Here is a 13,686-nt window from a genome sequence, read left to right as displayed (position 1 = left end):
TGCAGCGAGGCTGGCCGCAGGAGAGCTTCGCCTCTGTGGGGAAAGGAAGATAAATGACAGCGCAGGCTTGGGTTTAGGACAACTGCTGAGTTTTTCTCCCGTGTCGATCAGGCCAGCAAAGATGTTGATTCCTCCCGGGCTGCCGGCTGCCTGCTGAGGCCAGCACTGAGCACAGCGGGAGCTAGGAGGACTGGGAGATCGGGGCTCCCTGCTGTTCCGGGGCCCCTGGCATTCAGTGGTCCGCTCTGGGTGGTTAATGCAGTTTCCATACAGACCCCATTGCCCTGCAGGTACCTGGCGACTTTAGCCAGGGCCGGGCCCTGAGTCCACACCCTCACGCTGTGTTCTCACAGCTCAGAGCCGCTGCAGGGACTTGGAGATGGTGCCCACCCTGGGCTCCCCGACCACACTTTGAATCTCACGTTACAGAAACTTCCCTTTTGTGGGTGCATCCCCCCCCCCAAAAAAAAAACAGCTGCACCACTGCTATCAATAAAGGAACAGAGTAATCTAGAATGGAGCAAACTCTTGCAGTTACCCACAGTCATTCATAAGAGACATTTTCAAGCTTAAAAAACGGTACATCTGGCCGGCGCCGTGGCTCACTAGGCTAATCTTCTGCCTTGCGGCGCCGGCACACCAGGTTCTAGTCCTGGTCGGGGCACCGGATTCTGTCCCGGTTGCCCCTCTTCCAGGCCAGCTCTCTGCTGTGGCCAGGGAGTGCAGTGGAGGATGGCCCAGGTGCTTGGGCCCTGCACCCCATGGGAGACCAGGAAAAGCACCTGGCTCCTGCCATCGGATCAGCGCTGTGTGCCAGCCGCAGCGACCATTGGAGGGAGAACCAACGGCAAAGGAAGACCTTTCTCTCTGTCTCTCTCTCTCTCATTGTCCACTCTGCCTGTCAAAAAAAAAAAAAAAAAAGGTACATCCAGGGCAGGAGGCACGAGGACCCCGGCTGGAGCCCTGGGGAGTGGTTGTGGGCTTGCAGGGGGCCACTCTGGGGGGGCTTCCCCAAAGTCTGCAGGTTTTCCTCTGCTTTCTTTGGAGCACTCTTAGGAGAGCTGGGTTTCCTCCTTTGTGGTATTGCAGAAGAAAGGAGTTACAGGGAGGGAGGCGAGAGACAGAGATCCATCTTCCACCCACTGGTTCACACCCAGTATGGGGTGCCGGCACTGCAGGCGGCGGCTTAACCTGTTACACCACGACGCGGGCCGCACAAAGATTTTTCCTTTCTTTTTAAAGGTTTATTCACTTATTTGTAAGGTACCATTACAGAAAGAGGGAGAGAGAGAGAATCTTTGATCTGCTGGTTTACTCTTCAAATGGCTGCAATGGCTGGGGCTGGGCCAGACTGAAGCCAGGAGCTTCTTCTGGGTCTCCCACATGGCTGGCAGGGGTACAAGCACTTGGGCCATCGTCTGCTGCTTTCCCAGGTGCATCAGCAGGGAGCTGGATTGGAAGTGGAGCAGCTGGGACTCCCAACTGGCGTCCTGGTGCCCATAATCCACTAAACCACAACACTGGCCCAGAAAGACTTTTTTTTAAAATTGGCATATGTTTCTCAGAGCCACATGTTGCTCAAGCTCACTTGCCGCCTCCCCTCCTGTGCGACAGGCATGTGGGAGGGGGCGGGAGGCTTGGAGCATTCCCTTGGTGCTCCCCACGGTCACCCGGTCAGTGGCACCTGCTCCCGCCTCTCCGGCAGTGGCGGCCCTTTCTACCGAGAGAGCACCGTGGGGAGGGAGCACGCTGCCTCCCGCCATCTCAGTTCCTGGTGGCGCGGGCTTGGAGTGGCAGCTCTGGCAGGAGAGGCCAGATTCCATCAGCGCTTAGTGCCCACGCCCGCTGCTGATCCAGACAGCCACTCTGGATTTCTGAGATGGATTTGTCGGTCTGGATTTCCGTAAGCTTTAGAAGATGTGTGTGTGTGTGTGTGTGTGTGTGTGCGCGTGTGTGATTGTAGTAAGATGTATGTCACAGAAATTGACCATCGTAACCAATCCGAGTGCCGGGCTGGGAGGCGTTGGGGCCACTGCCTGTGTCCCGTCCGGGAGCTGCCCCGCCCCCGCCCGCTGACCCTACGACAGGGGTGTGTTTTCGCTGCTGCAGGACGTGCGTTTCCGTTCCACATACTTCACAGAAGAGCTGAGAAGGATTTTTGTGGAGGACACTGACTCGGAGATGGAAGATTTCGAAGGCTTCACGCCGAGTGACGTCAGTGGGAGCAGCGGCGCGGAGGTGACGGGGACCAGCGCGGGGGTCCTGGGTGCTGCCCCTTTAGTCCTGTCCCGGCTCCTCGCTCTCCTTCACAGATGGACAGATTGGCATTTCCCTTAGGGGTTTAGCTTTCCAGTCCATCGACGCGAGGGTGGCCCCTCGTAGGCTCCTCCCTGGCCCTGGGTCCTTCACCCTTATGCCCCTCCCGCCGCTCCCCACCTTGCTGGTCTGGGCACCTGTCCCGGGTGTCCCTTCCTGTCCTCAGACTTTCTTGAGCCTCTCTGGTCTTTCCGGTCTGCCTTGGAGTAGCAGGGTCCTGAGTCTTTGCCTGGCGCTCTGAGATTGGGAGTTCATCTGGTGAGAGGCCTTTTTTGTTTTGTTTTTTAGATTTTATTTATTTATTTGAAAGGCAGAGTTACAGAGAGGCAGAGGCAGAGAGAGAAAGAGAGAGGTCTTCTATCTTCTGGTTCACTCCCCAAATGGCTGCAACAGCCAGAGCTGTGCTGATCTGAAGCCAGGAGCCAGGAGCTTCTTCCGGGTCTCCCACCTGGGTGCAGGGCCCCAAGGACTTGGGCCATCTTCTACTGCTTTCCCAGGCCATAGCAGAGAGCCGGATTGGAAGTGGAGCAGCCGGACTCGAACTAGCGCCCATACGGGGTACTGGCACTGCAGGCGGCAGCTTTACCCACTATGCCCAAGAGCAGCTTCTTATTAAAAAAAAAAAAAAAAACACACACACACACACACAAAACAAAACCAAAAAAAAACTAAATTCCGTGTTGAAGGGACCAGTGGTTTCAGCATCCTCACAGTGAGAAACTTTGGGCTCGGGCCTGTGTGAAAGTATGAGTCGGGTTGCTGTGGCCCCTGTTTTCCTAGGGGAGCCTTTGGGGCCCCAGCACTTGTGGTCAGCCGCCTTGGCAGAGGGACAGCAGCGTCAGCCCGAGACCCCCCAGCACTCTGTGGATTGTGCCCTGCAAGACCCCCGATCCCCTTCCAGGCCATCCTTGCCCCTCGGCTGTCTTCTCCCTAGCTGAGCAATTCCTAGTGAAGGGATTCCCAGTGAGGGAAAGTGAGTTACTCTGGGTGCTTTTGCACCCTTGGAGTCTGTCCATGTAGGGTATGGACTGTGACGGGTCACACAGGCTGTGACATACCCCAGGGCCCAGTGCAGGTGCACCTGCACATTGCATTTTAGAATTCAGCCAGAACACAAGCGCTGTGGCCTTGCAGCCCAGCCTGGGGTGAGAGCTGGGGCGAGCGTCTGACCCCATCCCGGCATGTTGCTGTAACCCTGGTCTCCTGGGGTCTTGTTGGCTGCTGGCTCCGGGCTCCTGGCTCCAAGTGGGCAAACTGTGCTCTCCCCTTCCTGTGCTTTGGAATGGGCGGCTCCGGGTCCCCTGTAAAGAAGACAGGCTGGGCTGGAGCGCAGCAGGCAAACAGTGCCAGTCCAAGGAGCTTTCAGACAGCCGCCCGTGGCACCGGGGTCCGTGTCAGACTCCGAAGAGAGCAGTGTGGAAAGTTCAGTGCTCTGGGTCCCGCAGGGACAGGTACCTGCCTCTCTTCCTCTGTCTGATTCCCAGCTTGAGACCCGGCTGTCGGGGCTCTCTGAGGAGGACGCAGCCGTGGAACCGAGCCCGGGGTGCGTCTCTGCTGCTCACTGCTCCCCTGGGGTCCGAACCAAGTGTGTGGCCTGTGGTCAAGGGAGGGTGCCTAGACAGAGACTTTGACTCGAAGGTCACACCTGTCACTGTGCCACTGGAGCTTTGGGACCCCTCACCCCCCCCACCACCATGGTTACCTGGGTCACGTCCGCCTACCCTTAGCGCCCGCCCTCCTACCTTCCTGTGTGCTTGCTGTGTTCTCACGTGGGAAACGAGTGAGCTTTCTGTGCTGGAGACCCACCACGCCGCGTGGTTTTCTCAAGCTAAGTGGACAGTGCATGGCCAGCAGCCTGCAGACCCTGTGCCCGTCGCTCTGTGGCTGCAGACAACAGGGACGGTCTCTGCCCGCTTCTTGGTCCTCCTCGCCGGGGGCAGGTGCGCACTCCTGCACTGCCTTGGGGTCCTGTTCTTGCCGTGTAGAGCAAGGTCATCAGTATTTCCCACCAGTGCTCCCTTCTGCGCTGAAGCAAGCTCTTGTAGCGTGAAAAATGCCCTTTTTTTTTAAAAAAAAAAAAAAGATTTTATTTATTTGAGAGGTATAGTTAGAGAGGGAGAGAGAGAGAGAGAGAGAAAGGTCTTCCTTCTGCTGGGTCACTCCCCAAATGGCTGCAACAGCTAGTGCTGTGCCGATCTGAAGCCAGGAGCCAGAAGCTTCTTCCTGGTCTCCCACACGGGTGCAGGGGCCCAAGGACTTGGGACATCTACTGCTTTCCCAGGCCACAGCAGAGAGCTGGATCAGAAGAGGAGCAGCGCCGGCAGGCAGAGACTTAGCCAACTACGCCACAGCGCTGGCCACAGGCCCTTGTCTTTCTCTGTCCTTGCTATGGGCTTCGGCGGCCTCGGTCCCTCTGAGGAGAGCCCCTGTGGCTCACGGCCTGAGGCAGGCTGGGGAGACAGGTGTTCAGGTCAGGTGTGGACAGCCTGCACTTAGTCTTAGTCCTCAACAAACTTCCCTGGCGTTTACCTGAATAGCAGAGAGGAAGGAGCCGTTCAGAGGGGCAGGAAGTGCTTCCCTGTGGACGTTTGCTACGGCAGGTTCCGGGGCTGGCGCTGTGTCGGTCTGTGTCAAGATCATGTCCTTTCTTCTTTCCTTCCTTAGCTGGGGGAGTCAGATTTGGGCTCTGACAGCTCAGCATCAGTGGTGAGTGAGGAGGAGGAACAGGAGGAGGAGGAGGAGGAGGAGGCGGCGGCCCCCCGGCGGCGGCGCAGGTCTGGACGAAGCAGCATCGGTCTTCGAGTGGCCTTTCAGTTCCCCACCAAGAAGCTGGCGAAGCGGCCCGAGCGGAGCCCCTCCTCGGAGCCCTTGGGCCCCGGCCTGCGCTCCCAGGACAAGCAGGTGGCGGCCCTGGGCCGGAAGAAAAGCTGCAGGCCGGGGAGGGACAGGGAGGAGTCGGCTTCGGAGTCGGAGGATGACGAGGGCCAGGAGAGCTCAGACGCCCTGCTGAAGAGGAACTTGAACATCAAGGAGAACAAGGCCGTGGTAAGCGCCCGTGCGTGCGCTGCGGCTCTCAACAGCCTGGCCATCTGGCTGGAGCACATACATGCTGGCCTTCTGCAGGGGTGTGGAGGGTGGGGCTCGCCCAAGCTGCTCTGTATTGGGGACAGCGAGCGAGTCCCAAGGCGGCCTTTAGCCCCCAGCGTGGTGCTGGGAGCTCCACGCTGCTGAAGTTTGTCCAGTTAAGTTCTCAGTCGGTAGTGGTGTGGGGTGGGCTGGACAGCTGGCCCATGCCCTGCAGAGAAGAGCAAAGAAGCTCGAGGTCCCAGAGCCCGTGCCCTGGTTACAGCGAGCTGGTTGGGCAGGTGCTTTTACCTGGAGAAACAGCCCTCCTGCCCTGACGGAAGGGAAGCGGCTGGGAGGTGAACCCTTCCTCTCCTCCCCCGGGGGTCGATTTTCATTCATCTTGGCTGTCTTTCCTAGAGCAGTGGATGGCGCACAGTGAGCTCTCTGTCCTGGCGTCTGGTTTTGTTGTATGCACACAGTCACTGCTAACGTTTGGAGCAGCTTTGTATATAAATTTATAAAATCATTCTGCCACTCATAGTCACTTTTTAATCATTCTGGTATATTTGTTTAAATATTTTCCTTTTAAAAAAGGCTCATAATGTAGTGGTGTGAGACACGAGGGCCCATACAGTCATTATATACGAACTTCAACGACTTCCTAGGGAATGGAACTAAAAGGTATTTCAGTGTAGAATTTTGAGATTTGGACATGCAAGAGGTCTTCAAAGTGTTCATGGAAAATGCGCAGTAAGAACGATGCATGGATTTCAAGGCTTTTTTTTTTTTTTTTTTTTTTTTTTGTATCCAGATACCTTTTAGTTCCTTTTCATGTAAACCTTTCGAAGGTCCCCACAGATGGAATCACATATGTGTAATAAGTCAAGAAAACAGGAAGCCTGCTTGGTGATTTTCATCTTGAGATGTTTGCGCCTAGGCGAGGGGTGATTTTAGCACCAGAACATTTGCATCTTTGCATAAGAAGTGTCCGTGACCTTTCTGCGTCGATGTAGATCTGAAATGGCAAGAATCGTGATTAAATTCTCTGGCACAGTCGTGCTGGGGCAGACAGTTGGTGCTGATGAGAAATTGATGCGTTTACTATCAGATTTCTGGAGCTCTTAACTCTTGGAATAATCCAGCTGAGCCTCTTTTCGGGGGTGCGGAACATCCTGAACTTTGAGGTTCAGGAATGGAGTCTCGGGGCACAGGACTGTGGTCCTCGTGCCACACTGTCCCCACAAGGATGGCGTGGAGCACACACACGTGCGTGGTGATGTCGGCGTGTCAGGCCTGAGGGGAGCAAGGTGTCAAGGGGCGCGTGAATGACTTCCCTCGGATTTTCCTAGTTAGCAAAAGGGCAGGCTCGGGAGACATCTGGGGTGACTCCGGCCAGCCATGTTCACCGCAGCTCTTGTCTTTTGCTCTGAACTGCAGCTGGCCCGGTTATTGGCAGAACTGAACTCAATGCCGGATTTCTTCCCGGTACGGAGCCCGGCCTCAGCGTCCGTAAGTGGAGCCCCTTGTCACTGTCCCTCCCCGCCCGGCACTGACTCCGCTGCCCGTCTTGGGACGAGGCTCGCGCCTGTGCTCTTGATTTCAGAAGAAGAGGACGACGACGCGGCGCGCCTTGTCCGAGGGACAGCTCCCCCGGCGCGTGAACCCGGCCCGCAGCGCCCGGCCACCTGAGCGCTTTGCCCTGGAGAGCTTCACCGTGTCAGCCGCCAAGTTCGCAGAGGAGTTCTGCAGAATCAGGAGAAGGAAGACCATCAGCGGGGTATTTGCTCGCTGTAATGAGCGGGTTATTCTTTGTCTGGGCCAGTGGTCTTCATGTGAGTGTGCATCGGGTCGTGCCAGGGCTAGTTCCAAGTGCAGGGTTTCTAGAAGAGTGTAGGGGCTGGCATTGTGCAGTGGGGCTGATGCTGGCATCCCATGGGAGCAGCCGGCTGCTCCACTTCCCCAGTCCAGCTCCCTGCTAATGCACCTGGGGAAGCAGCAGAGAGAGGATGGGCCAAGTGCTTGGGCCTCTGCACCCATGTGGGAGACCCAGATGAAGCTCCTGGCTCCAGACTGGCCATTGCAGCCATTTGGGGAATGAACTAGCAGATGGAAGAGTGATCTCTCTGTCGCTCTTGCACTCACTCTGTAATTTTGCGTTTCAAATAAATACTTCAAAAGCTTTTGTTTTTCCCCTTTTTGCTCTTTGGAAGGCAGAGAGATGAGGAGAGCTCCCATCCATCTATTTGGGGCCAAAGCTGGGAGCCAGGAACTCAGTCTGGGCCTCCCCTGTGGGTGGCAGGAACCCCATCACTGGATCCAACGTCGCTGCCTCCCAAGGCCCGCGATGGCCAGGGCTGGGAGCTAAACCCAGGGACCCCGGAGTGTGGGGTGCAGCTGGCTTCGCTGCTGGTGCAGCACCTGCATCCAGGCTGCGTTTTGCGCTCCGCAGACCTGCAGAAATGAGAACACACAAGTTCCGGGTGATGCCGTGCCCTTCCTCGGGCCCTTGTCTCGAGAGAAAGCCCTTGGCAGAGCCGTAGGCTGCGCCGAGAGGCAGTTGTGGTTACCACGCCAGCCCCATCTGCGGTGGCAGCGACAAGGGCTGGGTGATGCCCCCTTGCCTCTCTGTTGGGGGGGTGGGGTGTTTGGGGTGCCCTCGGTCTGCAGGGGGAGACTCTGGACCCTCCCCGTTGTGGAGCTGTTTGCCTGGCTCACTTCCCCGTGTCCACAGGGCGACAGCAGGGAACCAAGAGGCCCCGGCTGCTCCTCATGGTGTGTCGTGCAGCAGGGAGCTTGGGAATGACCGAACCAGCAGACGGTCTGGAAGAGTTACAATTGCATAATACCTTTTCTTCTGAAGACTGGTTTATTTTTATTTGAAAGTCAGAGTTACAGAGAGAGGGAGAGACGGAGAGATCTTCTATCCGCTGGTTCACTCCCTAAATGGCTGGCTGTGGCCAGTGCTGGGGGAGCACTTGGGCCATCCTCCACTGCTTTCCCAGGCACGTTAGTTTCACTGCACGTCCTGCGTTTGTTCGTCTTGCAGGGCAGATGCCAGGGGTACAGGCGCCGGCACCGAGTGTCTTCCTTTCGGCCCGTGGAGGATATCACTGAAGAGGACCTGGAAAACGTGGCCATCACCGTTCGAGACAAAATCTATGACAAAGTCCTGGTGAGTGAGGGGTTGGGAAGAATCCGCGCGATGCTGGCCCTTGCTGGGAGCCCACGGCCCTGGTACTTGAAGCCCTCCATCCTGTACAGCTGGATCGGGGCCCACACCCTTGTGCCGTCTCCCGAGGGCTCGGGTGGGCCCTCGATCCCAGCTCGTGGTGCGGTGATGTCACCGGGCCGGGGGTGGCTCTGGGGGAGGCAGGGGCACGGTTTAAGACAATCACCTGCATATGTAACTGAAATAGTTCTAGGTCTTAAATCCTGAAAAGGCACATTGGGGAGGTAATACAGGAATCAGTGGGGGGACAGAAGGGCCGAAATTTCTCACACCAGGTGACCGAGGGGGAGGCTTGGCAATCACCTTGGCTGTCTCGGGGGCCCGTGTCCTACAGTGCCGCAGAGGCGTCACTGATGTGACTGCCAGCATTTCAAAAGCAGGGTTCACACACAGGGCATCCAGGACACTGGCTCCAGCGTGGGGCCAGGTGGACATCATAGGGGCTCCCGGGCACTCTGTCACCCGTGGCGTCCCGCCCCTGCCGCAGCTGTCCTCTGGTCTCCCGCCCCGTCTGCCTGTGGCCCCTGGGCCCTCCTGCTGGGCCCCTGGGCTCACGGCTTGCTGCCTTGCCCTCTAGGGGAACACATGCCATCAGTGCCGGCAGAAGACCATCGACACCAAGACCGTGTGTCGCAACCAGGGCTGCGGCGGCGTGCGGGGCCAGTTCTGCGGGCCCTGCCTGAGGAACCGCTACGGCGAGGACGTGCGCTCCGCCTTGCTGGACCCGGTAGGCGCGGCGTCGGCATTTGAAACAACCATGTGTGTTTCCCATCTGCTTGAAAGGCAGAAACAGAGACCTTTCATGTGCTGCTTCACGCCCTAGGCGCCCACAGCAGCCAGGGCTGGGAACCCCGACTCCATCCGGGTCTCCCACATAGGTGGCAGAGGCCCAAGCACCTGAGCTGGGCATCCCCTGCATCCCAGGGTGCAATCGCAGGAAGCAGAGGTGCCTGCACTTGAACTGATACAGGCGGCGTCCAGCATGGCGGCTTAACCCGCTGTGTTAACAAGGGTGGCATCCAATGTGGCGGCTTAACCCACTGTGTTAACAAGCGGCTCTTGTTAAAAATACACTGGTGAAGGGAAACATGCCGCAGACAGGCTCCCTGGACCCTCATCAGACACCGGGAGCTCCAGGCATTCTGCAGAGCCCTCCTCTCCTGCATCTCAAAGCTCTGGGATGTGAACCCGAGCGTGTTCTTTCAGAAAGAGCACGTGCTGGCTGATGGCCAGGAGAGTTCGTGTAGGGTTGCCACTGTTCCAGCAAACCTTGTTTGCACTTGTGGATTCTGCATAAGTGAGCCCAGTGTGCAGCCTCCCTGGGCCTTGGTCCCCTGTGTACAGTGAGATGATGGCACTGTGGTTACTGAGTGTGACCTCAGTACTGTCCCCAAGTCGCAGAGGAACGCCCACGACTCTGCAGGCTAAGTGACTGGGCAGCAGGTGCACGTAGTGGAAGAGTTGGAACTCAACAGCCTGGTCTTTCAGGAGCCCTGTGCTCCTGCACCCAGGGCCAAGTTCATGGGCAGGTGACCTGTGCTGTCAAATTCTCTCATTTTTGAGCAAGGGACACTGCTAATTAGGTAACTGGTATAATCCCTAACAGTTGTTAGTGTTTTTCCACGTGTGAGGCGGGGAGGTCGGCACTGCTGGCACTTGGTGGAACAGGCTAGCTGACTGGAGCGGAGGCCAGCCCGAGCCAGCTTGTGGGGAATCCCGTGTCTCGGCCAACATTCGGCCTGAGACGAGAGGACGCTCACATGCTGTGTCAGTGTGCCTGTGTTTGGATCCAGGCTCTGGCTTCCTGCAGCCCCTGGGAGGCAGCACGGAGGGGTCAAGTGGTTGGGTCCCTGCCCCCGATGTGGGAGACCTGGATTGGGATCCTGGCTCCAGCTGTCTGGGGCACGTGGGGGATGGGGCCAGCCCTGCCATTCTCCCGCCATGTCCCCCTCAGGACTGGATGTGCCCCCCCTGCCGTGGGATATGCAACTGTAGTTACTGCCGCAGGCGCGACGGACGCTGTGCCACGGGCATCCTCATCCACCTGGCCAAGTTCTATGGCTACAACAACGTTAAGGAGTACCTGGAGAGGTGAGTCGCTAGCCACCGGAAAACAAGGCGGTGGAGCCCTGGGCCTGGTGGTCGCGGGGTCCCGCTGGGCACGTGGCCGATGGACATAAACCATCCCCTCTCCACTCGGAAGTGCCCTCCTGCTCTGCTAGAACTCTGAAGCCCGTAGCGCCTCTCAGCAGGATTTCTCTGTGCCTTAGAGAGAAACGGAGTAGACCAGGCAGGCTGCCGGGACCAGTGCCAGCCACAGCCTTCCTGCACAGAGAGCAGCATGCGGGCCAAGGGCTGGGCATGCACGCTTTGTTGACATAACACATTCCTGTCCGTGGTTCCCTCTGTGGCACAGGGTCCTGCAGCCTAAGCAGCTCAGGATTTTAAAGATTCGTTTATATGAAAGAGTCCCGGGGGTGGGGGTGGGGAGACAGAGGTGTTCCACTCACTGGTTCACACCCCGAATGGCCGCGACGGGGCCTGGAACTCCATCTGGGTCTCCACTCCCAAGTGGAGCAGCCAGGACTCGAGGCGGTGCTCATATGGGATGCCAGTGTCGCAGGGAGTGGCTTAACCAGCTGCATCGAAGCGCCAGCCCCGGAATCAGGGTTTTGAGTGTGGGGTGGTGGTTTTTTTAAACTCTTCAGAGAGAGAGTCACTTTTGTATTTGCCTCCGGCCCACGAAGTACTCACCAAACACTTCTCATCTTTTTCTCAGCTTACAGAAGCGGCTGGTGGAAGACAATTAAGCGAGGCGGCAGCCAGCCAGTTCAGTGGAGAAGACGTGCATACCGTTTGTGCCTACGATTTCTTATAGTTGTGTTTTTATACAGAAATGTCTTTGTAGAGTTCAGAGTTTCTAAATACTATTTTTAAAAAAGAGATGTGTTTATGTGCATACAAGATCTCAGGAAGATAGCAGAGGACTCTATGTATATATATTTACACACGTGTTGTGTGCACTGAATTGTTCCAAGTGTCTGCTGACGGCAAAGCACAATTTCAGTGGCGTGGAGGGAAGGTGCAGGTAAGTGGTGGAGGTGGCACGGTCGCCGTAGGCCCTTGTGTAGATCGGTGCTGCTCTTTCACGTCCCAGACAGATAACTCTAGGTCAGGCCGTTACCCACCCTTCGGTTTTTGCCTTCTCATCGGAGACCACAGTGCAATTAAGCACAGCGAACAGGCGAGAGCCAGCGTTTTATTGGACTGCACAACAGGGGGCCGTCGCATCCTGCTGCTTCTGTGTTTTGAAGAGTTCATCGTTAACCTCTGATAAGAACTACAGTGCCCCTTCCTCTTCCCTGCTCTGTGTCCAGATGAGACCCTGGAGGGAGGGGGAGCTGGGCTAGGGGGATGGAAGAGCCCCTCCCCTCCTCATGTTTTAGAAAGGGAATGCACGTGTGCACCACGCAGGAGCTGGAAAGTGTTTTATGCTTTGCAGTAGGAGGAATGCACGTGCCCGTGTTAACACTATGGGAGCCCCTCCCCAACATGCAGCCGAGGCTGGAGCCCCCGCCCGAGGACCCCTGCGCCCACCCCTCTCAGGCCTCCAGCAGCAGGGCCACGCCGGCCAGGACCCATCGCGCCGTCTTCCCTTTGCTCTTCAGCCTGAAGGTCCAGACATAGGTGGGGCCTCGCGCGTTGGTTCTGTACACGGGGCACTCGTAGGTGTGCTTGGTCTCCTGCCTGTCCACGGGTATGGCCTTGGCAAAGATGACTGGCATGGTGACTGTCAGCTCCCTGAGGCGGGCTTCCACGATGGCTCCTGCCTGGGTGTCCCACCTGGCTCCTAGGGCACAAACACAATGGCTGTAGCTGTGGGGCACGGGGGTACTGATGATGTCATCGTTTGTCACAATAAACATTCCTGTTTTGTCACGTTTGCTGCTTGTCGGTGGCATCCTGCCCGTGACTGGGATTTGCAAAAGGGGAGAGAATAACAGGTACAGTGCCACTTGGAAGTGGAATTATACCTATTTATTTTAGGGAATCGGGAACACTAATGCAAGCCAGTTTTGCTCTCCCTTTAACTCGCCACTTTCCTTTTATCTCTCAAGATTGATTTATTTACTTGAAAGAATTAGAGATCTTCCATAGACTGGTTCACTTCCCACAGGGCTGAGCCAGGAGCTTCATCCAGGGCACCCACATGGGATGCTGGCATTCCAGGCAGCAAATTTATCTGCGACCCCATAATGCTGGCCCCTGTGCCTTTTCTTCCTAACCACATTTGGGTGCTCATAGACATCCCTTATGCAGCAAAACATCTTGTCAAAAAGGTGAGGGTGAGTCTTCACACTACATCCCAAGATGCCTCAAACTCATTGGCTCCTGGCATTGACGTTGCAAGAGACAGAAACGAGATAAATGCTGATGTATGGTGGCACTGAGGGGACTGGCAATGTGGTGTAGCTAGTAAAGCCATAGCCTGCATATGGGTGCTGGTTCGAGTCCCGGCTGCTCTACTTCCAATCCGGCTCTCTGCTGATGTGCCTGGGAAAGCAGTGGAGGACCCAGGTGCTTGGGGCCCCTGCACCCACATGGGGACCCGGAAGAACCTCCTGGCTTGGGTCTGGCTCAGCCCCAGTAGCAGTGGCCATTTGGGGAGTGAACCAGCAGATGGAAGATCTCCCTGTCTCTACCTCTCTCTCTGCCTTTGAGAAACAAAGGGCACATTCCACCTTGAACCTCAGAGACAGGTTGCACCTGCCCTGCACGGTGTCCTACCTTCCATGCGGAGCCCGTGGAGGTACGCGCCTTCCCTCGGGGGATGGCCGTAATCGTCCCTTGTCTTCTTGGTCACATCCACAGTCAGGCACATTTTATCCAGTGGCCACTCATTCTTCCGAGCCATCGTCTGCATGATTGCTGCGTGAGGGAAAGGGACAGAAGCTGAGAAGGTCCCAGGAGCCCCCAGGAAGCTGATGCACTCTCTAAGTTCCTGGGCATCTGCCTGTGGCTGCTTCTGCCCCAGAGCAGCAGTGTAGAGCAGTTGTGATGGAGACTGCGGCCCC

At 56.9% G+C, this 13,686-nt stretch overlaps 2 protein-coding genes across 13 annotated transcripts in view; one reads left to right on the top strand and one right to left on the bottom strand.

Moving 5' to 3' along the window:
- The window catches only part of CDCA7L (cell division cycle associated 7 like), a 41,279-nt gene extending 28,729 nt beyond the window's left edge, over positions 1 to 12,550 (top strand). For 4 of the 12 annotated variants that reach the window (XM_070059645.1, XM_070059640.1, XM_070059643.1 and 1 more), the window contains 8 exons: positions 2,110 to 2,238; positions 4,981 to 5,361; positions 6,820 to 6,891; positions 6,986 to 7,159; positions 8,429 to 8,554; positions 9,189 to 9,338; positions 10,566 to 10,702; positions 11,391 to 12,550. In XM_070059645.1, coding sequence (XP_069915746.1) covers positions 2,110 to 2,238; positions 4,981 to 5,361; positions 6,820 to 6,891; positions 6,986 to 7,159; positions 8,429 to 8,554; positions 9,189 to 9,338; positions 10,566 to 10,702; positions 11,391 to 11,421 — 1,200 coding nt within the window. In that variant the 3' untranslated portion in view covers positions 11,422 to 12,550. Of the gene's footprint in view, positions 1 to 2,087; positions 2,239 to 4,980; positions 5,362 to 6,819; positions 6,892 to 6,985; positions 7,160 to 8,428; positions 8,555 to 9,188; positions 9,339 to 10,565; positions 10,703 to 11,390 lie in introns of all 12 variants that reach the window. The other 8 variants (XM_051852803.2, XM_051852805.2, XM_051852802.2 and 5 more) reach the window with 6 other exon arrangements.
- Positions 12,147 to 13,686, bottom strand: part of DNAH11 (dynein axonemal heavy chain 11) — a gene marked incomplete in the record, with an annotated part of 360,436 nt that continues 358,896 nt past the window's right edge. Inside the window, 2 exon segments of the mRNA XM_070059638.1 lie at positions 12,147 to 12,461; positions 13,400 to 13,540. Coding sequence (XP_069915739.1) covers positions 12,214 to 12,461; positions 13,400 to 13,540 — 389 coding nt within the window.

The sequence above is a fragment of the Oryctolagus cuniculus genome, chromosome 16 (genome assembly GCF_964237555.1).
Source record: "Oryctolagus cuniculus chromosome 16, mOryCun1.1, whole genome shotgun sequence".
Taxonomy (NCBI): Eukaryota; Metazoa; Chordata; class Mammalia; order Lagomorpha; family Leporidae; genus Oryctolagus; species Oryctolagus cuniculus.
The sequence above is the reverse complement of the archived record's forward strand: the minus strand, read 5'-3'. Positions and strand labels throughout refer to the sequence as shown.